Here is a 23,572-nt window from a genome sequence, read left to right on the forward strand (position 1 = left end):
TAGCTTTTATTTCCTCATCAATTTTGTTTTTTCTAGTTACCGCAGAACCTAAATACTTAAACTTATTTACCTGTTCAAACGTATTTCCTCGAATATCTGTATCACCAAAATTTCTCGCATTTCTACTGCTAACCATATATTTTGTTTTATCCGTATTTATTGCAAGACCTAGTTCCTTCCTGGAGTTTATTAGCGTGGTTGTATTTAGTTCTCTAGATTCTTTGTCATCACCCAATAATATCAAATCATCTGCATACTCTAGTTCTGTTGGTGGATGCAATAGTGATTATTTTATATTTATTTATACAGCAGAGGGTTCACAATTAAATGTCTATCGCTTTGGATGACTTAAAATTTCATGATCCAATTTTCAAAAATATTTTCTCTTGTTTAAAAGTAAAAAAAGAGAACATTTATTTACCTCGTCATATATACCTCTATTATATATTAGTATTAATACCTCTAGTATTACATAATTTTTCAAGAACACTGAATGAAAAAAACAGGAGATTGAAAAAAAAAAGACAACTTGAGATGCAAAAGAATGTATTTCATTTCATGATAAATATAAGTTTTGAAATTTTATAAAAATATCCTCTAACCAGATAAAAAATATATGAATTTATACATCTAACTAAAAATTAAAAATAATAGAATGATGATTATATAAAAATAAATGACTTTAATATTTTATCACATTTTAGAACATTAAACTAGCAGCCTTTTATTAACTTCAGTATATTGTTTAAACTATGAGACATATCCTGAGCTTTTTAAATTGATAGAATGAAGCCTTCAGAAGACATTCGCATAAAAACATTTACATTATGAGTTCAATTAAAAATTGTATAATATAACTTATTTTATAAATTGGAAGAGAAAAACATAAAAGACTTTGACACAAGGATGGAACAGAAAACTATATGTTAATTTCCAATATCCTAGTAAAGGCAGTTTCATGGCATTTACATTAACAATTGTACTTTGTATATGTAATATATCTGAGTAAATATTATAGTGGAATATACAAGAAATTATAATAACACATTTCAGGATTTAATCATCTATGCACATTTCAACATTTAATTGACATTTGTTTTAAAAGAAATAATAATTTCTAAAATGTTTTTAAATCAATGGCTGAGAACAAGTGACAAGTCAGAATTTTGTACAAAATATTCCTTTGTTTTAAAATACAGCTATTTATAGTGTGTTTGTCTAATAATAAACTTTTAACATATTTATTGATAATATTATAGAATACAAACTCTAGAAAATATTCAATAAAAATTGTAGAATTTTTTTAAACTACTCAATTAAAAATTTATATCATGTGGGTTATCTTCCAGCTACAAGCTTTTCAAATGTAAAATGCATTAAATGTTATGGCACTAAATAAAATTAACTTTAAAAATTACAGAACAGCACCATACAAATTAAATTTGTTTGTATTTTTACATTAATAGTTTATTTATAATTTTTTAATAACAAGTACAAATACAAACATAGATGTTCAACTAACTAAACATTTTCTAGTATATTTTAAATGTTACACTAAAAGTAAATAAAATTTATTTCAAAGTAATTTTTAGGAATCAATCATTAAAATAAATTTTCCAATAGGATATGATTGCACTTATAAAAAAAAAAAAAAGGAGAGTCATTATTTCAAGAGAGGACTTTTTTCTTTCAAAGTTACCAATGGCTATTGAATGGATGATTGAAAATTATATTTTGCATAAATAAACATTTACATTTCTACTGTATTTTTTATGAGTATTTTAAATATGGCTTTAATTCACTAACTATTCTTCAACTAAAACAATTTAAAAATGCAGTTTTAATTTCAATTTTTTATTCATGACACTGAGACTTTCATACACAAAATATGAAGTTACTACTGCTTTGCTTTTGAAGAATTGACAATATCAACAAATTCAGGTTTGAGTGAAGCACCACCAACAAGGAATCCATCAACATCACACTGTTTAGCAAGTTCAAGACAATTGCTTCCTGTAACTGAGCCTCCATAAATAATGCGGGTACAGTCTGCAACACTGGGAGATACGTTTTTTTTTAGCCATTCACGGATTTGGCAATGAACTTCCTGGGCCTGAAAAAAAAATCATCATAGAGATCCTAATAATGAGCACAGTATGATGTTCGTAACAGCTAATTTTTTTTTATTTATTTGTGCATAGTACGACAACTTCAAGGATTGGTGAGAAATATCACATAAAATAATAATGATTACAAGCATAAATATAGATTTGATGCATTTTATTAAGACTGGGGAATCCTAACAGTTGTTCATACGGTTTCAAGCTCTAATTAGGACTGGAGTCTACAAAAACTCTTAAATGATAAGGAATATGATTTATTACAAAGAGGTTAGTAGAAAAGCCTTTAATACAGCAGTAGTCAACAAACAAATGTTAACTTGCAATTTTACTGAAATACTACTTGAATAAGAAGTGATCTAAGCAAACTAAAATTAAGAATACAATTCAAGCAAATGTGCAAAAAACTTAATAACTTTAATTACATGTGCGGTACAGGCTTTCACAATTATTATTCTAAAACCTGGATTCTTGATGTGACAGTCGACATTTTTTTTCAAGAGGTTCTAATTTTCTCATATTTCATAAACCCTTCTTTATATATCTTTTTAGATAAGTATTGCACTTAACTTCCTTCATTATGCCATTATATAATTAGTTTTTTTATTTTATTTGTCCCAAGACTCCCGCCGAAGTCTCATACTGCCCTAACTATAGTGGAGGGTTAAGTTTTTCATTTTGAGGGTCCACCACTAAATGAGAAAAGTCAACACTGGGGTGTTGCCGGTTGGATTTGAACCAGCACCACCTGGAGATCTCAGATTGATAGACCTGCGCCTATCCACCTGAGCTATGGTCAGCCCAGTTTTTTAACTTAATTTGTCACAAACTAAATTTTTTATATTTCAAGGTTAAACATTACAATTATTCTCATCTCATTATTTTTACATACTATTACTACTTGTAAATTTATGATCCATAATCTATTTAATAAAATCATTTTTAATTAATTTTTTTTATTCATTATATATAAATATATAAATATACATCAGTGCTACATTCTACCTTTAGATGTAGAATGGAACTCCTTCGTAAATAATAAATGAAAAAAAAAAAGCTTTCTGGTCCCTAAAAAAGTAACCCACTTCTGATCTGAAAAGTAATTTGTTCATTTAAGTCAAACAGCCAAGAAGTTGGTATACATATTTCAACAACAAATTAATATGTTAAACATCTTTTAAGAACAAATCCTACAAAAAACACGGGGAACAGGAAATAGTCGATGTTCTAAGAACACTTTTTTGGCCTATAACCAGACTTTCTGAATAAAGTCTTAATATATTTTAAATAAAAATAAATGACTGTCAAAAGAAAATAAAGAAATGAATTTACACGAGGCCGTTCAAAAGTTAATCTAAAGTACAGAGAAAATTAAACTACCTGTTGCGGGGTTGCTGTTTTCCCTGTGCCAATAGCCCATACTGGTTCATACGCAATCACAACTCCAGACCAATCTTTGACACCCCCAGCAATACTTTTCATTTGGTTGTAAATAACCTCTTCTGTCTTTCCACTTTCTCTTTCCTCTAATTTTTCACCAACACAAGCTATCACACATAAACCTTCAGATCGGCTATGATTAACCTTCTCACATATGAGCTACAAAAATAAAATAAAATAACAATATTAAATGAATAAGAATATTTAAACATACTAATGTTGATGACAGATCATTTTTCCCATTCAATTCTAAAATTAAAATTAAATTACTGCTTACTGCATCTGTTTCACAAAAAATGTGGCGTCTTTCAGAATGCCCTAAGATCACCCAGTCAATCCCAATATCCTTGAGCATAGCTGGACTTATTTCACCTGAAAAACAATTTAAAATGAACAAATATTGTAATTATCGACCACAATAAACACTTACTGTATCTAAATATAATGTACTGGTAGTGGTAAAGAATACAAATAAACATTTATTGGTGGGATAAAATGAGTACATCATTCAATTAGTATAGCTTACTTAACATCCTCAAAATTTTATCTGAACATAACTTATACAAATGTATCACATTGTTAATAATATAGGGGTCTATAGTACTATACCTATATAAGGTATCCTATAGAATTCTACAAACAAGCAAACAATGAGGAAGGTATAACAAAACAAAACGCCACTAAGCAAGATTTTTTTTACATTTGATTTTGTTTACTCTATTATTATTTTATTTTTTTAAAGTACAAAAACAGTTAGAATACCATTAAGAAAATAAATTAAGGTTTATTGAACTCAAATTCTAATTCCACAATCATTACAAAACCAATGAATTGTTTTAGTTTAAATTTAATTAAAACAATTAAGATCAGATTGAAAATAAAATTTAAAAGAAACAATACCACAACTTAAATAAAATACATAATGATTACTCTAATAAATAAATTTCAAGTCCATTGGAAGATTAAATAATGTTACAATATATTGAAAAGGTTAATAGTAAGTAATAATGATATCTCTATGGTTTTCCTTTTTTAATCAATCAATTCTACCAGTTCAAAAGGGGTCATGGATCAGATCATTATATTTCACAATACCCATCATGTGAAAGTATGTAAAAAAAATATATAATGAGGACCTACAAGGTACAAAAGTATAGAAAAATAAGGCTACAAAACCTAATCAATTAATTTAGTCCTTCATACTCATTATTTAAAATAGTAAATTCCGTATTAACTAAAAGGAGGAGTAAATTAAACAAAATTATTCATTATCAATAACTATAAACTGTGCTAAATGAATGATTCAACAAAGAAACTTTAAACTATGAAGCAGTTTCCAATATAATAAGCCATGTACTAATACAGTATAAAATTTTGTCAAAAACAATGGATTCTTTTAAATCGAAATATATATTAAAATAATAAATAACAGCTGAACCTATAACTTACATGTGTATAATATAATATATACATCTGTAATAACAATGTATACATCTGTAATAATATAATATATACATCTGTAATATCATAATGTATAGATGTGAAATATGCCTAAATATATATAAAATAAGCTCAGAATTAATAATTTATATCATACCTGTAAATGCGCCTTTAGGAACTTTAAAGCAATTCTGTGCAGCTAAATGCATATTTTTTGGCACCCTACATTTGGAAAATTCCAGATACAGAGCAGGAGGAGCCACTATAACCTCTGTAACATAAAAAAAAATATGCTGTAATACATACAATGGGTTGGGTCCCAAATTTCAAGACCTACTTACCAACTTCTGGATTTAAATCTGCCTTTTCTAACTTCTTGAACAGTTCTTCAATGTCCTTCCTGCTTCCATTCATTTTCCAGTTTCCTCCAACAAAAAATCGTCGATCGGAACCCATATCTTTGGCTTGCACACCCGATGAACCACCTCTTTTAGCTTGATGAAAAATGTACGCAACCCCTGATACTGCAAAGGACCGATGATTACAACCTTGACATGACCTTGAGGCGTGTGATAAGACTAGTTTCAGGATACTTTTTCCCAACATATGGAAAATAAACTTTATCGTGATAACTAAGCTAAATTATAGTTAATATAAACTATTTAACAATGTCTAATGATATAAATTTGATATTAAATATTATAAAGCACATGTAAAATATTTAGAAAAGGAAGTTCTAGTGCGCTTGCGTATCAGTTGGCTCGTAATCAACTCACGTAATTTTGATTTCAAACTGATCCTTAACCTGAGTAGTATATGTTATTTTTTTTGAAAAAGTAAAATGTTTAGGAATAATCAATTTTGAATTATGTTTAATAATTGAAGATTAATTTAATTATTTAAAATGTTGCATTTTTAAATCCTGGCATTTATGTTTAAAGAAGTATTCCAGTTTCTTATGCTATGAATTGTTTCCATTGACCTTTTACACTAAATCTTGTTTTTTCACTTATTCAGGTTTATTTGATGTAATTAAAATCTTCTCTGAAAATTAACGGTTTGTAGAATTATATTTTTACTATTTTTTTTTTTTTCAATATTCTATTAATGTGTTTAATTATGATGGTACTAAGACAAGAATTGACAATGTTTTTTATTTTTATTTAATGAATTTTAAATTTTTTATACTACTATTGTTTTAATACAATTTTTCCTTCAACCTCTTGAAAAAGACTTAAGTTAAATATTTAGTTACTTTTTATCATATTTCATGGTTAATTAATTATTGTTTTGTATTTTTGTTGTTAATGATTATGAACTCTTCTATTTTTTTAGAACTTTGCTTGTGTTGTGTTTATTTAATTCAAACTTTTAGAAGTACCCTGTCAGTGCAATGTGTTAATGAAATCTAAAACTAGTTTCTATAACAGTGGTACAAGTGAGTGTTATGTCTCCAAATCTTTTTACAAAATCAATTTTTGGTGAGTAGTTTATTAATAGAAGTGTTTTTTTAATCTTATTTTACTAGAGTGTTCACAATTTGATTTACCTCTGTTTTCATGCCATTTAATTAAGCTGTGTAATTATTAATCATTAATAATTTATAGATGACAGAGACAAGTACACTATTTTTGTATTCCCCATCTTTACTTACGGAGGGTGGCATTTTTGAGGTTTCCTGCAATGGTCGAAAGTTTGTTACAAAAAAAGACAACATTTTGACCCTTATTGACTCCATTTCTCTTGCTGTCATAAAAGAGTTTGACGCATATCCCGAGGCTGAGGTATAGTTTACTGAACATAACATACTATTAAATTTACAAATTTTATACAACATGTATTCTTGAAAGTTATTAGAACATATGTTCAATAAATCTTTTAGATTTAAATCTAAGATTTCTAACATTTTGTTTTGAATCTCAATAAAGTGGAAGCTGTATTCTCTAATTTTATTATTTTAACTATTCCTATTTGATGATTTAAAAAATAATAAGTGAAACTTTAAACTTATTTTATTTCTATTTTTCAGAGTATAAAGTTTTCTCCAAATTCTGAATATATCTGTTTTATTGATAAAAAATATCCTGTAACACTGAAAATCATTCATTTAAATTCCAATGAAGTATATTCTGTGGAAACAGAACAACACATTTCTGTTGAACAGATTGTATGGAGTAAAAATAGTGAATTTGTTACTTTCTTCTCAGAATTAAATGTAAGGTTTATGAATTGTACAGTTTAAGGAAGACTTTTCATTATTATTTTTTATGTAACATTTCCATGTTTCTGTTATTGCATTGTAGTATTCTGCTATATTTAGCTGACATCTTATATGAATGTGGTTAGAAAAAAATTTTTTTTCAGGATTTTTGTACATTTTCCTTTTACTTATTGGAAGAATATAGTTGACCATATGAAGTAGATTGGAGTAAGATATTCCTGGTGGCGATCAATATTATTGACATTAATGGCATGACTATCTTCCTCCAATTTTTCTTTTATATTGGTATAATAGTAATTTGATGATTTTTAATTGTAGTATTTATTTCCTTCAGTGATTTGAATGATATGCCTCATTTAATTTTAATTTACTTATGAAAGAAAAAAAAATTGAAGAGGTAAAATATGCGTATTGATTAAAAAGATCTATTAAAAGTGTCAAATGATGTAATATACAATTTAGTTTCAATTTCTTATAAAAATTTGTTTAATTATTGCAACATCCAGGGCGTGTCTTCTCCAGATTAAACTTTTTAAAAATCATTAGAGATTCAGTCGGCCTTTAAACATTTTCATAGGACAAAAATAACTTCTACCTATAAGTATAGCCTTTTTAATCAAAACATTTGTATCATTCATTTACCATTCCCCAAATAATTAATTTAGCTGACTTTTTGATAATTTTTCATTCCTTTAACTATTTCCGTTAGGTGTTCCGTTGTTTCTGAACCGTCTTCCTTATGGCTCCTTTGCTTTGATTATAACTATTATTATTTTTTATAATTGATCTTTATTATTTATCATTGTTCTGTGGTTTGAGTATCATACATATGGTTGTCTTTTGCAAGAGACTATTCCAACTCCATTATCAACTGTTACAAAATCTAACAAAACATTAAAATAACAGATTCACCAGGTCAATCTGATAATAAATAATTTTTTTTTTTTTTTTAGAAGTACTTTTTGCTTACCTAAGTGTAGGTTTCAGAATAGGTTAAGGGGAATTACATCACCCTAGTTAAGTGTAAAGTTTTACTTGAGTGCCATTTACGAATTCAGTTTATTAATTAAAATTGGTGTTCACTAATAGCCTCTCTTTTCTGGTGGTAGCAGAGTACTACAAATATTTTGATAATGAAGGAACCACTATACTCCTCATAAAGGAGAATACCCACAGTTTTAGAATATTAATGAATGCCTATTACTTTTTTATAGAATTAATTAAATTTGTGAAATTTATATTAAACCCTAAACATTAGGCAGTGTTAGGTAAAAGGATGAAATAATTTACTGGGTTTCAATATTGTGTCAATAATACTAGAATTGAGGATTCCTAACAGACCTAACCTCCAGAGTATCTTATGATGAGGAAAACACTGCCTCAATGTATCTCCTATGAGGTACATTTAACGGCATCACACCTCCTGACAGTGGTATGTGCATGTGAAGCTGAAAAGTTTTAAAAAGTTTATAAAGACGATAGTTAAATTGTTTTTTAATTTAATTTTACAACAAAATTAAAAATAAAATATCTTTTGTTCCACAACAAATTCTAAATTGTGTTTTGGTTGGAAATCCCAGGTTCTCGTTTGCAATTTTTTATGTTTGAGAAAAAATTTGTCTTGGTCTGATGGACATCTAAGAGTAAAAATTTTTTAAATATATTTTTTAATACTGCGACATCCATTTGTTGAATTATTGTAATAGATCATTAAGGTGAGTCTACAGCATATTTCTGGCCAATATAATATCACTATGTTGAGAAAAAACCACTGTATTGTCAGCAAACATAGCTATGGAGGTATGTGTAGACTGAATGATATCGTACAGATAAATGTCGAAGGGAATGGGGGAAAGAGCAGAACCTTGTGGAGTACCAGTATAGATTTGTGTGATGGTGGAATTTATGTTATTTATTCTAATAGTAAATGTTTGACCATTGACTAGTGAGCACAGAGTATCACACATTTATTTCGGAGTTTCTACTTTCTTAAAATTTTACTACTTAACTGCAAGTATATTAGGAGGTTATTTTTCAATGTTAGATAAAAAAAATAATAACCTACAAACGTAAAAAAATTCAGTTTTAGAAAAGTGGTAGTGCACTTGTGTCCCTTATTTTTCTTGTATTTTATCCACTTAAGTGACTCTTTATGAATGCCCAATTTTTTAAGTTTTCACACAGGCCCAATTTCTTGATTTTTTTAAAAATTACTTCAGTGCCATTTGTTTTGTTTCTATTTGTTATAATATGTAATAACTTTTATTACTTTTGTCCACCTTTTTAATTGATAAATTGTTTATTTTATATTTTGTTATTTGTTTAGGTGTATATTGGTGTGTACAGGATTGGAAAAGATGTGATTTACTTAGAAGGACCTATTTCTGACGAATTTAGAAGGCATCTTTGTTGTTTCAATCCAGAGTTTGACTACTTTTCAGTTATTAGATCTGATTATTTGTTTTCTTATTGCACAGAAACATGGAAAATTCATTCTGTAATAATTTTTACTTAACATAAAGTATTTTAATTTTCATAAAAATCTCTCATAATAAGATTAGCTTTTGAAACTTTACTAAGCATTAAGTTTTGCATTACTATGTTGCATTAAAGTATAATTCAGTTGTTCTTACAATTTTTTCGTAGCAACCCATTGATCTGCTAAAAATAAGTGCTCACACCATCTTGAATCTTTAAATAGGTTTTCATCTTACCTTGAAAAATATGCTTCTATTTCTTTATTTAATAAGTCAAATTACTGAAGGATAAGTTATTTAATAAACAAATAAAAATATTAACATATATTAATTAAAAAAATCAGAATCTATAGTTCAAAATACCTTATTAATGTTCATTACTCAATTATATTTATATACAATCCTTTATTACTTGCAATGTAGCTCTGGCTCTCCAAGATCATTTTTATGGGGACATTATTTTCAACATTTTACCTAATCTGTGTGCCAATAACAAAATCAGCCATGATATTCTAAAACGTCACTCCAGTTCAGAGGTAAAATTCAGTATAGAAAGGCCCCAGTCATGGTCTCGAGCCTGACCCCTGTCAATACAGAGCTAGCTAAGCTCTTCACTCACCTTAAACCAGACTGTAAGCCAGTTGCAATAAAGTCCCGGCACTACTCAAATTTAGACTCATCTTTATCAAGCATGGAATACAAAACTCATTAGAAAATGTTATTATTGAAGAGAGCAGGTCTCCATGGCGACACACCCTTTGGTAGTTTGATCAAAAAACTACAAAAAAAGAATGGGAATTGATTATTCACAAACTATCAATAAATTTACTAATTTAGGTACATTTCCCTTGCTATGAATCAAGGATATAGTAAACAAGGTCACTAACAATTCTTATTATATCTCATTGAATGCATTATTACCAAATTTCAATTCCAATAAAGGATAACCCTTTATAATTCATTCAAAGCATGTGGAGGCCTTTGGCTGTTACCTGAATTCCCTTTGGAGTGACTAATGGGATTCCATTCTTTCAAAGAGAATTTCAGCCCTAGTGAGCATGGAAGATCTAAAGTAGTCTTATGTTTATTTAAATGATCTAATGTTTTATGGCAAGACAAAAAAGAAACATGAACAAAATTTAAAGGGTTTCATCAATGCATCCGAATTCGTTGTAGGAGCAATTCTCTCACAAAATGACCGTCCAATTGCCTTCTTTTCCTGCTCTTTTTCAAAATATCACAAACAAGACTCATGGATAGAAAAAAAAGCCTGTGTTGTCGTTGATGTTTTAAAGAAGTGGAGGTATTATTTTCTGAATGAACGTTTCCTTCTGCTTGTGGATCAAAAATCTGTCTCCTTCATGTTACACAATAAGAATGCAAGTAAAATTAAGAATGAACAAATTATGAAGTTGCGATTAGAGTTCTTTAGTTAAAATGTTGATATTTTTACCTTCCAGGTAAAGATACCAAAGCTGCTGATGCTCTTTATAGAATATGGATATCCATTGAAGAGGATATGACTAAACTAACATCTTTGCACGGAGATCTAAGTCCCCCTGGAGATACAAGGTTGTATTATTGTAGTTCGGTGTGAACTACTTGTCTCCTTGGAGAAAATAAGGCAGGTCATATTGTGATGTTGGGTGTGCATTCAAATTGAACCTCATTTGGGAAACATCAAGGGGGACAAATCAAATCTGCACAGTCATTCAATAGACTCAACATTGATTTTAAGGGACCAATGCCCACTGTATCACAGAACCAATATCTACTGGTTATTATCGATAAAATCTCTCAATTTCCATTTACCTTTCCCTGCTCTGATGTATCTGCTGGAACAGTCATATCAAAGCTTAAGGATCTCTTCTCAATGTTCTGTGTACCAACATTCATCCATTCTTATCAAGGCTCAAGCTTCATGTAGGCAGAACTGAGATCTTTTCTGTTCAAATTCTCAATTCAGCAAGATGGGACAACGTCCTAAATGAAGCTCGACACTCTCTCAGATCTCTTTTTTGTACTGTGGTACTTCTATTAAGGTATTAATGGTACTCCACATGAAAAATTCTTCAACTTTCCATGGAGGTCTTGTAATGGAGCTACAATACCCTCGTGGCTATTAAACCTCAGGCCTGTCTTTTTGAAGAAAACAGTGAGGGACCCCTTTGCTGAAAAAATGGAATTTCTTAAAGGGAGTCTGCACTACTATTTTATAAAGATGTCTTATAAAAGAGAGGAAAAACCTAGTATAAAGCATGCATCACACAATTTTCACTTACTAGTCTACTTAAGAGTTGGAATTAATCCTTGCTTATTTCAGAGTAGATAGTTCTAAATTATTCACTGTAGTAATTGAAACAGTTTTCAGAAAACTACTTGTAATAATATTTATTATAACAAAATTATGACAGAGATATAAAATATAAAAGTTTAATAGAATTAAATTCCTGCTCTGAAGCATTTATTTGAAGCTAAATTTTGATAGAATAAAGTTTGAAAATACTATGAATAATTTTATGGAGTTAGTTATTCCTCCAACTGAAAGGCTTGAGTTGTGAGTTAATTTATGTAAAAAATTTTTTCATCACCGTGTTGACAAGAAAAGACTATAATGTCAAAATTGTGTTTTATTTATGCATTTTTCATCATTCCCCATTACTTTCTACGATTTTTTATGTTACATATTAGTTTTTCTAAAATCTTTGGCTTCCTAATGGTATATGATAAGTCTATATACTTTATTTCCAGAAATATTTTTTCAACCAGAAAACACTTTTTCTCTTATCTTCTTAATTTAATCATCAAATCATTTCATATCTATATTTATTTATTTTTCATTACATGTAAAAATGTGAGATAGTTAATTTCTCCAAATTAACAAAATTAAAGGTACTTTAAAGGAAGATTTTTTTGAAAAATGCTCATTTCAGTCCTGTCATTCTATTTCATTGAGGACAAGACCTATCTAATATTAAAGAGCACTTAGTTGTACACTGGTATTTTGAATCTAATAAAAATTGTTCAAGCTGTTTTCCAGAAAATTCATTATATAAAGCGATACTTTCTGTCAGTCAATTTTATCAAAAAGTTGCTATTATGCCCCAGACATGTGTAATTATGTAATTTCATTTTTTTACAAATTTCTTTTTTGAGATATGGTGACCTCAAAACATGTATTTCTGTTGAAAACTCGATTTAAAAATTTTGCACAATCGCAATACTTTTCCTTTCTTTCAATTAAGTGAAAGTAAAAATGGGTTTACAAAGTTCCGTGTTTGTTGCTTGATTTTTTTTTTTAGACTGAAATTGGATCTCTCTTGAACCCTATATAGTACGAGTTTTGTTATATCTCCAGTTAAGAACAACTGATGAATTGTATTGATTAGAATAACTTGATCAATCAATATTGACCTGGCTTGTATAATGATGCTTTTTCGCCCTTCAAATAATAAAACATATTATTCTGTCATCATTCATCATGTATTATAAAGTTTTATTTAAATCTGAAGTGGTATTTTGACTATTTTTTTAATAGATAGTAAATATAAAATAAAATATATAATTAGCAGTATAAACAGCAATTTCGGTTATTAGATATCAGAGGTAACAGGAAGAAAATTTAAGTATTTAGGTTCTACAATAACTAAAAATAATCTACGCTTACTAGAAAAAACAAAATTGGTGAGGAAATAAAAGCGAGATTAAAGCCATTGATAAAATTTGTTGTTTTTTAGTCAGATGGTTGGATTTGATTATTATCATTATTTCTTAGAATAATTTATATCAAAGAAAAATGGGCTTTTGACTGAATCAAAATAAATCTGTTTTTATTTTTTATTAGGCGATTAAATGTCCAGTAAGTCCTGCTGGTATTATGTTTACTGATGTCTATACTGTTGCTTTATGGACTAGTTGTGGAAAGTTTGTTGTTCAATCTCTTCTGGGTGAAAAGAAATTTTCAATGGCATCAAGCATTTCATCTAGAATAAAAGCAGTAGAATTATGCCGAGAACGAAGAGTATTGGCTATTGCTACTTTTGATGATAAGGTATGTTATGAATTAAATACCAAGATTATTGGAAGTTTATTTATCAATCTTAAAATGTAATGTCATTTGTCATTTGCATAAGGATGCACTGCCTATTGGCATGATTTAGTTACTTATAAGTCTACTTTGTAAACTGGTTGTTGTTTTGTTATTGGTTGGGGCTTTTGGGCGTAAAACCCTGAGGTCATCAATGCCCACGTTTCTCACTTTATAATTCTATTTCAAGATTTGAAATTCTTTAGATAATTGCTAAATAAGTTTAAATAATTACTTATTTTAGAATTTTTTAGTACATATGACAAACTTTTGGGTTTAGATCTTATTCAAAAGATTATTCCTTTTTAAGAAAATTAAAACCATTTCTATGGTTTTTTGGCCATCATTCGGAGCATCCGAAACACTCGGTCCCACTCCTAATCTACATAAGTTCATGTAATAGAAATGACATTCTTCAAATATGTGACTGACTGTAAGTACACTGTTGCAGTATTGACATTTTGGCAGTGGTTGCTTATTGATCAGGTATGCATGAGTTAAATTCGTATTTAACTCCCAAGGCTATAGCTACCTCCTCCCTGCGATTGGAATGGTTTGATGTGGTCCATGGTTTAATGGTTTGTTTAATAGTTTTTAATTTGCTTGGCAGGCTTTCATTCCACATGGCTTGCCAACTAGCTAATATTTCATTTTTTATAGGAAGACTTATTTCTTGGGGTGTCAGAATGGCCGTGCCTGACCCGGAAGGGCAAGTGCTTGTTTGGCTGCAACGTCCGCTAGTTCATTTCCAGCGATCCCCACGTTACCCAGCACCCATATAAAGAAAACAGTTTTTCCCAAGTTTTCTAGGATGTTAACTTTGCAACTGGTTATTAGGGGCTGTATTCTTATTCATTTTACCTACACTTGATATTATTCATTATCCCTCCCTTGCCTTAAATTTAGTCACTAGGAACAATTAGCTATGTACTTCACATGAGTTTTAAACATCTTTTAACACATTATTAAATAATTAAAATGATTATTTAAACATCATCGTCGGGTTTTACCACTCACCTTATATCTTGTGTTTCCAGTATTTGTTATAAGACCTAATACTTTACGAGCTTCCATTTTTTATATATTTTTTCTCTTTTCAGTTTGCAACAATGCAAGCACCCACATTTCTTATAACTAAAATAAATTATGAAACAAGTAATGCAAACTATAAATCCATGTTAAAATCCTAAATGTTCTACATACTATTATTTTTTTTTTTGTTTAAAAAGATACATAGTTTTAGTAATTTCTGCTCAACTCTGCTTGTGAATATGAAACTTGATATTTAACATAGACTTTTTTGCCATTGAAATTTCAATCCACTGTATCTGTTACATTGGTTTGGGCTGCTGTTAGGTAATTCGATAAACAGACCCTCATTGCCTTAGCTATTTCCTTTCTCCAGAAGAACATTTATATTTGGTATTAGAGGTTAGTTAGAACTTCAAACTTCGGGCGGGAAGTGGTAAATTGGAATATTTTTCTAATGATTAATATATATATATTAATCATTAGTCATAGTAATAATACTACTCTAGAATACTGTAAATTTCTTAATTATCAATGGATTAATTTTTATTTATAGGGTATATAAAAGTTTTAAACACATTAGAGAAAGTGTACTGGAGACTGTTTAAAGTGATGTTAAAAATCAATTATACATAATTTGATTTCTTTCACTAAACTTGAAATGATTTTCATTAGTAACTTTTATAATGGATGTATAATTTTTGTTTTCAGGTTGAACTTTTTGATGTTCTTTCTTGGGAAAAACTGTATTCTTTTGAATACCCTTTAACACTGGATAGTAAATCTTCTAACATATGGGGAGAAAATACAATAGATTTTCAATACAGTGAAAAGCAGCTCTTTATTGACAATGAGTGTTAGTTATTTATCATGTTGGTTTGTTTTTTTAAATGTCCTATAAACTATGTGGTCCAAAACATCATTTTTTTTTTAGTTCAGAAGAAAACCATTCTGTCACTATCAGCAATTAAAAATATGAATGATGAATTTAAGATAAAATCTAATTTGAAATTCAGGCTGTCATATTCAAAAGGGAATAAATTTCTTGCTAGTTATACTCCTGGCTTTCCTAATGTTGTTTGGATTCGAAGTTTAAAAAATAAAAAAATAGCAGGAGTTATCTCGTTGAATGAAAAAAATATTCAAGGTTTGTTTTTATCTGTTTACTTGAGTTGTTATTCATAGAGTGTTTTTTTTTAGCTCAGTATTTATAGATTGGTGTAATATTTCTGAAACTCAAGGTTTTACTAGTTATTAATATTTTTTAAACTTATAAATTGTTTTCTAAGATGTTAACCCTCAGCCCCATTTACAAATTAAGAAAAGTATAAACAATAAGAATTTTAAACTTCGAGGTATTTTATTTGAAATGAAAAATTTCCAGTTTCTAGAAATTTATAGATAAATGAAAATTTTTTTTTTTGCAATTGTAGGTATACATGAGCATGTGTGTGGATTTATGTGTTTTATGATATAACATATAGTTTTATTTTATTTGTTCTATTCCTATTTTATATATTCTGTTAATTATTGTTGTTCATTTTTATTTTTTCAAATTCATTATTTTATGACGTTTTGTAATTTTATTTTTATTTTATATTTTACTCTAAGGCTCTAATGCCTAATTTTGATGCCTGTATATTATTCTAAAGGGATCAATCCCAGAATAAATACAGAATATTATTATTGTAAATAATGTATGTGTTTCTAAATAAAAACAGAGGGCAAAGAAAAAAAACAAAACAAAGGAATCATGTATCTCCACGACAATGCGAAGCCACCCACACCTTCAGCAACACATATACAATTATTGTAGCTTGGTTGGAAGGTGATGTCACATCCACTATTTAGCGTTGACCTTGTACCATCGCATTATCATTTATTTTGAAGTTTACCAAACTTTTTAAGTGGAAAAAGTTTCAGTAGTAGTCAAATTGCACTTGGTAGAGTTTTATGCTGATAAGGACCAGAAGTTGAATGAGCAGAGGATCAGGAAGTGAATTCCCTTTGCTAATGGTCATCGAACAAAATGGAACATATTGGACTGCCTTAAGTTCATTTTTTGTTTAGAAAAACTTGAGTTTTATTTCACACTATAAAACTGAAATTACTTTCTTGCCAACTCTATACATACCTTCAATGAATCCTGTAAAAATCAAAATGTTCAAGACCAGACTGAACATAATTCAACATCTATCTCTCAGTTTCTTCTATATATTCATATTTATGTTCTAATTCTTCTCCTTTTGATTTAAAGATAAAAATTCTATGAAGTTGTATTGGTCTATAAGCAGTAGTAATTACCAAAAAAATATTTCTATTATTTACTAATATAACTCAAAATATTATATCTGCTATCAAAGATAGTGTTGGTAAGGGAAAAAATGAGTTGTGTCTACTATGTGGTTTTAAGAGTTCTCATTTTGAAGATTTCATCATATTTTTTTAAAATAGGTTTAAATAACAATTTTTAAATTTTATGTGCAAAAAAAATTAAAATATTTTTGTTAACTTTAGGTTTAAGATGGCACCCAACAAGAGAAATCCTTGCTGTGCTGACTTCTGATTCAATAATATTTTGGAATGAATCATGTACATCAGTTATCTACTGTAAACATTTATTGACTTCCTTTCATTGGATCAACACTAAGTTGATAATCTGTGGCATTGCAACTGAAGAGGAGTGCATTCTTGTTTACTTCAGGCAAAGATAATGGAAGGATACCTGATGGAACTGTGGTTCTTTGTTACCCATGGAACTGTTCCATTTTCAAAAGCAGTTTGGAGCCTGACCTAGTTGATTAAAGGTGCAGATATTGTTCCATTGCAATGGAACGGGAAAGTGATATTCTTCATGAATACTGAAGCATTAGCTTCTGTAATTCCCCTTAACTGTGTTATTGAAGTGAAGAGAATGTAAAAATTATATTCCATTCTTTCAGTGTGAATAGTACATTATAATAGGTCATGAAAATCCTTGATTTAAAACAAAGAGTCTATTAATTCAAATGTTATCCTGAATATTATGAAATACTAAATTATTTATCAATTTTAATGTACTATGTTTGATCTCAGAAGAAGTTGTCCTTGATGAATTTTATACTTTTGTTTCAAAGAAAAAAAAATTCAGCATGTAGGCATACACAAACACATATTGCTGGAGAGGTATGATTTATTTCAAAACAAACATACATGTTTTAAAACTAGCTAAATTTCTGTTTTTTCAAACTTATACAGTCACTGGTAAAAGTATACAAACATTCCTCGTGATATCATAATAAAATGTTATTTTAATTACATTTTCATTTTACAATTAAAAGAAAATTATTTGTTGCATGTAAAGATATAAATGTTGCATGTAAAGATCTTGATGTAAATGATAAGTATAAATTATTTGAGCAATATATTGTTATAAGTTGTTGGTTCATATAATGTAAATTCTTTCACTTCACTTATATTTTTCATGTGAACTTTTATTGATTCATGCACATTTTTTTAAATTATTTATTTTTCTCAATAGTTAGTAAAATTGTAATAAATAAAATCATCTAAATTAGAAAAAACTGTTTTGTAAATTATTAATTATTATACATTTACAATCACAAAAAACATTAAACCTACAATTTTTTTAAAATGAAGTAAACTTTCTATGGCTGGTTATAATTGAAGGAATAATTAAAATCTATTGGCGCTTTAAGGTTCCTTGTAATAATGAATGAATGGATGAATGAATGAAAACAATTTTATTCTGGGACATATGTCCCCTAAGAATAAATACATGGTTCATATACTAAGATTTTTATCTGGCAAGCATTTAAAATTTTTCAGATAGTAGAATGAAATTACATTGGTATATTGGCTTTACTACTGTTTACAATGTTAATCAATATATGCCTATTTATTTGATTACAATGATGTGGAGGTTTGGTTATATAATAAGTGGAGGAATAGGTGTTGTTTAAAGGAAAGAATGGATGAGGACTGGCGAATGGAGATGGGAAGAGAATTCCAGAAGGAGGTTGCACGTATGATGAAGGATTTGCTAAAGAAGGCGGTTTATAGGTAGGCATATATAAATCAATCGGTTGGGATCTGATGTTTAATGGGAGGATGGATGAACGAAGAGTGAGGAGATCTAGGATATAGGTCGGTTTTTAATTTTAAGAACTTGGAATAGGAAAACACCAAGGAGGTATTGCCCTTGGGAGGTTGGATAGAGCCACTTTAACTCGGTATACCAATGGGAGACTTGAGAGCGCCTTAGAAACCCAAAGATAAATCTTACAAAGCAATTCATGAGTCTCTTCAGTTTCAACTCTAGTCCTGCAGATAGCCCTCCATACACCAAGGATCCGTAGTCGAAGTGGGGAAGACAAGAGAGGATACTAGGAGCTGACGGGTGTTCTGTGGAATGGAATTACGGAATCTTAGGAATTGTTTGAGTACAGTTATGGATTTGCATGTGATTTGGGAAATGTGGTTATTCCAGGAGAGGTGTTGGTCAAAGGTGACATCTAGGATTTTTACTGTAGGATAGAAGTGAATCGGTTGGTTGTTAAGGAAGAGTAGAGGACAGTAAGGGAGGGAATGAAGGAGGCGCTTAGAACCAATAAGAATGGCCTTTGTTTTTTCAGCATTCAGATCATTGTTAGATGCCCATGTGTTAATGCTGTCAATATCTTCTTGTATCTTTTGGATGGCCTCAAGCATCTAGGAGGGATGGAAGGATTGATAGATTTGGAGATCGTCTGCATATAGGTGGTATTGTGCGTGGTGAATGGAATCAGGAAGATCGTTGTTATAAATAGAGAAAAGGGTTGGTGAAAGTGAGGATCCCTGAGGAACACCTCATGTCAGAAGAAGGGAAGAGGAAGGAGGTTTGTTCAGAATGACAACTGTTTGGGAACGATGGTACAGGAAGGAAAGGAACCACTTTAGGACACTATTTGGCATGGAAAGGTTTTGAAGTTTATTGAGGAGGATCTTATGGTTAACTGTGTCAAATGCCTTCGGATAATCAAAAAGAACTAAAATTGATATATGATGATTGTCAATAGTGGATTGGAGGTCTTGGGAAATTTTCAATAAAGCGGATTGTGTGGAATGTTGAGAGCGAAAACCGGATTGGAAAGGATTAAGGAGACCTTTTTGCTCGAGAAAATTATTAAGTTGGGAGTGGACTAATCTTTCTAGTGGCTTGGCCGAATTGGATATTGTCCGAAAGTCGGAAACTGAAGAAGGAGAAGGTACTTTGTTCAATGATCGGACGAGGACTTTCTTCCAGGCTTTGCAGGGTAGTGTGGACAGGATTTAGGACTTATAACGGAGAGGTTCTTTAGGATTTTCCATTTAGATTTAGGATTAGGTGCTTGGGATAGGATGTTGTGAAAGTATTGCTCCTTGGCACGGCGTAAGGATGTTTGGGTAAGGTTTCAGAGGGACTTAAAGGTGGAATAGTGCTCTGAACTTCTGGTGCGTCTGAAGGGTCTTCTGGCAGCATCTCGTCTTCTCATTAAATTTCTTATTTCTGAGTTGATCCAGGGAGCCAGAGAGCATTTGAAGGTATGGGTTTTAAGAGGAGTGTGTTGGTTTAGGGATTTAAGGAGATTCGAGGATAGGCCTTCAACCATGTCATCAATGGATAAAAGTGAATAGATAAGTTCCAAGGAGAGGAAAAGTTCATCAAGGTAGGGACCAATGTTTTCTATGATTAAGGAATCAAGGTTTCGCCAACTAATTTTCTTTGGTATAAGCAAGGGAGTGGGAATGTTGTAGGAATTTTTGATGAGGTCATGGAAGGAAAGAAAAGACATAGGAATTTGGGAGGAGGATAAAAGGTTCTGTGGGGAATCAATACTAAATACATCAAGCCAGGTATCAGTGGAATGGGTATGATTTATGGATTGGAAGGGAACAATATAAAGGACTAGGGAGAAAATTAGGTCCATCAGGTATGAACGATCGGGAGAGTCTGTGAGAAGGTTGGTGTTGAGATTGCCTGCGATTATTATATAATAATGTGCATGATTTCGTATGATATCATCTTCTCTAAAACTGTTTACAAATCCTAGTGTGCTATCAGATTCTTGTCAAGCTTCCCACATATGTTCTATTTAAGTTAAGGTTTGTAGCTAGCCATATTTGTTTTATTTTTCCTCTACAGTTATAATTCACACCTGTAAGAAGGTGGTGATAACTAGGAAATGTTTCATAAAATGAGTACTAATGGCATTTTTGGCCATAGTATTCTTAAACTCGGAATTTCTGTATTATAAAACGTTGTAAGTATAAAAATGTATAAACAATATTTTATTTCCTTGCTTGTCTATTACAGACAATGGTAATAGGGATCAAAGAGCACATTCACACCATATTTACAAATATATAAATCTTATTATAGCAAAATTAGAAATAGTGAAAAAAAAAAATTAATCTTTTAAGTAAAATAACATCTTAAATTTAATCATTACTATTTTCAGTATTTATATTCAGCCTGGGAACTCAGGTATATGTTTTATGCTTAACTTTTTTTTTTTTTCTCCCCCAAATATCTCACTATTAGTAAACTTTATCTGGTGGCAGGGGGCAAATAATATCTGTTTCACAACCCCTAGATCATTGTTTTAGAAGATAAATATGTTTATATATGAATTCTCCTTTGGATCAGAAGTGCTGAAAGTGTTTTTTTCCCTCCAAATTTAGTTAGAGGATTCAAAATTTATAATCAAATTGAGTTGTTTAAAGACATACATTTAAAAACAAATATTCCTATTCAAACCACCGATTTTAATTCTAACTTATATTTTGTGTTAAAAAAAATCCAAAAAGTTCAAAATTGTATTGACCTGATGTGGAATGACTCGTACCTAAATTATTTTGTGGAACCACTTTGTTATGGTATGGTGATTAACCACCCTACATTTTATGCTATCACTTAAGGTGTTGTCTTTTGCTTGTTTTAATTTTATAATACTTTTATATCTAAAACCATTAATTCTTTAGTGGGAAATTCTCAAGAGCCCTATGCAAATTAAAAAAAAAAATTGAATCTGAATAACTGTCAACCCATTAAGAGATAGGGGTACAGTACTATGTAAGGAACAGTTCTTCTTAATATGTAGTAAAAATTAGTGATTAGAAAATTTTAGTATTTAAAATTAAGGATTACAACAAGGAACAAAGCTCATATTATTAATTCTTGCTTAGCATATTGTATAGAAAAGAGTAACTAAGACATTAAATTAATTATTCAAAAATGGGCACTTGATTAGTGTGAAATGTTTAGAATCTGGTGGGGAAAAAATGCTTAAGAATTGAGTAATGGTGTCATCAGGGCCCTGTTTCATGATAAAGTACAAACAAATACAATTAATTTTGTAGTTTGTATTCGGTACAATTTCACTAACTTATACATTTCTGTCAAATAATTTTTTTACTTTTAAACTGGTGTAATATCACTAATAGTTGTCCCCACCATGAAACAAAATATTTTAGTGCTTGTACTTAATAGTGTACGTGTATTTATGGAGTATTACTATTGGGTTTCATTATGTAACAAGCCCCATGTTGTTCACCTTGAGGCCTATTCCACCGAAAGTGGAGGTCTGAAGGTGACTACGTGTTTTTCCCGCATGCGCAGATAGTTAATAGTACTTTAAAAAAAATGTTTACACCCTACTTTTTCATTTCTGACATATGGAGTGGGGGAAGATGTGTTATCCTGTATAATGAGGCCCGAGCTTTCATCGCGTGGGACCTCCACGAAATTAAAGTTAACTCACTCAGGCCTGAATCGATTTCATTGTCGCTACAGACATCAAGTTGCTAAGGTGACTCCTCAACTCCCTCAGCTAGTATGGCCTCTTGAGTACTTTCAACTATCAAGCAAATTTGAATAGTAAGATAGTAAATGTTAAGTTGGTTAAATGGTCTAATTGGCTGCGATAGCTTTTACTATCACTTTTGACCTCGCTTTAGTTATGCTCCTGACTTGAATTCTGTAAAGATTTTATATATTTTCACTGCAACTGGAATTGAGTGCTAGTTCAAATAGAAGGTTGATTGCAGATCTATAAAAGTTATGGACGAAATCGATTTAACATTAAAAACCTTTTAGTGATACATCGAGAAGTATATACTGTTAAGATGTAACTATTATCCAGATAGGTATACCAACGAGAAATGGAAGAAACGTGCTAGGCCTGGAAAATAGTTGTTCCTGGAAGCAATCATTGGTGCCGTGAAGATAAAACATGCCATTGTTGGGGCCCTCGCTGCAGGATGGGCATCCATGGCGGTTTCTGCACTACTCGAGCGTGAAGAGGTATTAAAAATGGCGACCGGCTCGAATTGAAAAATCGATATTGTATATAATAGCCAGCAAAGGATCGGCTCGCTCCATTTACATCATAAAGGAGTTCCGTTATTAATATCAATTGTATAACATTGGATATAGGTCGATTGTGGTGTCTTAATCGATCTAACAGTTGCTGCCCGAATTACTTTTTGTTGGATGCCATACGAATTCTTCTTTCAGTAAATTTGACGTTTAAGAGGTAATTCCTAATCCGTAGACCAGCTCCTAATCATTCAGAAGTATATGGTTTGGAATAATATAATTAGTTCATCCTGTATTTTTTTTTCTGGGAGTCGAGGCTAAAAAAAGTCCTATGTGAAGAAAGTTTTCCTTCTCCTTCCTTCTAGCTAAAACAGTGTCCAATATGAAGGTGTTTGATCATGTAGACCCGAAGTACTCTCA

The 23,572-nt window shown here is 30.2% G+C and overlaps 2 protein-coding genes across 2 annotated transcripts; one reads left to right on the top strand and one right to left on the bottom strand.

Moving 5' to 3' along the window:
* Positions 1–529: 529 nt before the first annotated feature.
* Positions 530–6,838, bottom strand: Tpi (triose phosphate isomerase). Its single transcript, XM_014417326.3, has 6 exons — positions 6,655–6,838; positions 5,342–5,524; positions 5,158–5,271; positions 3,838–3,932; positions 3,501–3,719; positions 530–2,113 (listed from the first exon to the last, which is right to left on the bottom strand). The coding sequence occupies exons 1-6, from the start codon at positions 6,800–6,802 to the stop codon at positions 1,898–1,900; spliced, it is 975 nt and encodes a 324-aa protein (XP_014272812.1). The 5' UTR covers positions 6,803–6,838; the 3' UTR covers positions 530–1,897.
* A 3,231-nt stretch (positions 6,839–10,069) lies between these two features.
* Positions 10,070–18,305, top strand: LOC106678652 (WD repeat-containing protein WRAP73). Its single transcript, XM_024360546.2, has 5 exons — positions 10,070–10,234; positions 13,543–13,749; positions 15,526–15,670; positions 15,749–15,961; positions 17,332–18,305. The coding sequence occupies exons 2-5, from the start codon at positions 13,576–13,578 to the stop codon at positions 17,526–17,528; spliced, it is 729 nt and encodes a 242-aa protein (XP_024216314.1). The 5' UTR covers positions 10,070–10,234; positions 13,543–13,575; the 3' UTR covers positions 17,529–18,305.
* The last annotated feature ends 5,267 nt before the right edge of the window (positions 18,306–23,572 follow it).

This window comes from Halyomorpha halys, unplaced genomic scaffold, assembly GCF_000696795.3.
Source record: "Halyomorpha halys isolate HHAL.00 unplaced genomic scaffold, Hhal_1.1 Scaffold152.1, whole genome shotgun sequence".
In the NCBI taxonomy this organism is placed as follows: Eukaryota; Metazoa; Arthropoda; class Insecta; order Hemiptera; family Pentatomidae; genus Halyomorpha; species Halyomorpha halys.

Coding starts and splice junctions, on each gene's coding strand:
- Tpi (XM_014417326.3), bottom strand. CDS start 6,802: ATGTTCAGTAAACTATACCTCAGCCTCGGGATATGCGTCAAACTCTTT. Junction 3,933..5,157: donor TCCTAAAGGCGCATTTACAG/GTATGATATAAA, acceptor ATTGTTTTTCAG/GTGAAATAAGTCCAGCTATG. Junction 3,720..3,837: donor TTTTTTGTGAAACAGATGCA/GTAAGCAGTAAT, acceptor TTATTTTTGTAG/CTCATATGTGAGAAGGTTAA.
- LOC106678652 (XM_024360546.2), top strand. CDS start 13,576: ATGTTTACTGATGTCTATACTGTTGCTTTATGGACTAGTTGTGGAAAG. Junction 13,750..15,525: donor TTGCTACTTTTGATGATAAG/GTATGTTATGAA, acceptor TTTTGTTTTCAG/GTTGAACTTTTTGATGTTCT. Junction 15,671..15,748: donor GCTCTTTATTGACAATGAGT/GTTAGTTATTTA, acceptor TTTTTTTTTTAG/TTCAGAAGAAAACCATTCTG.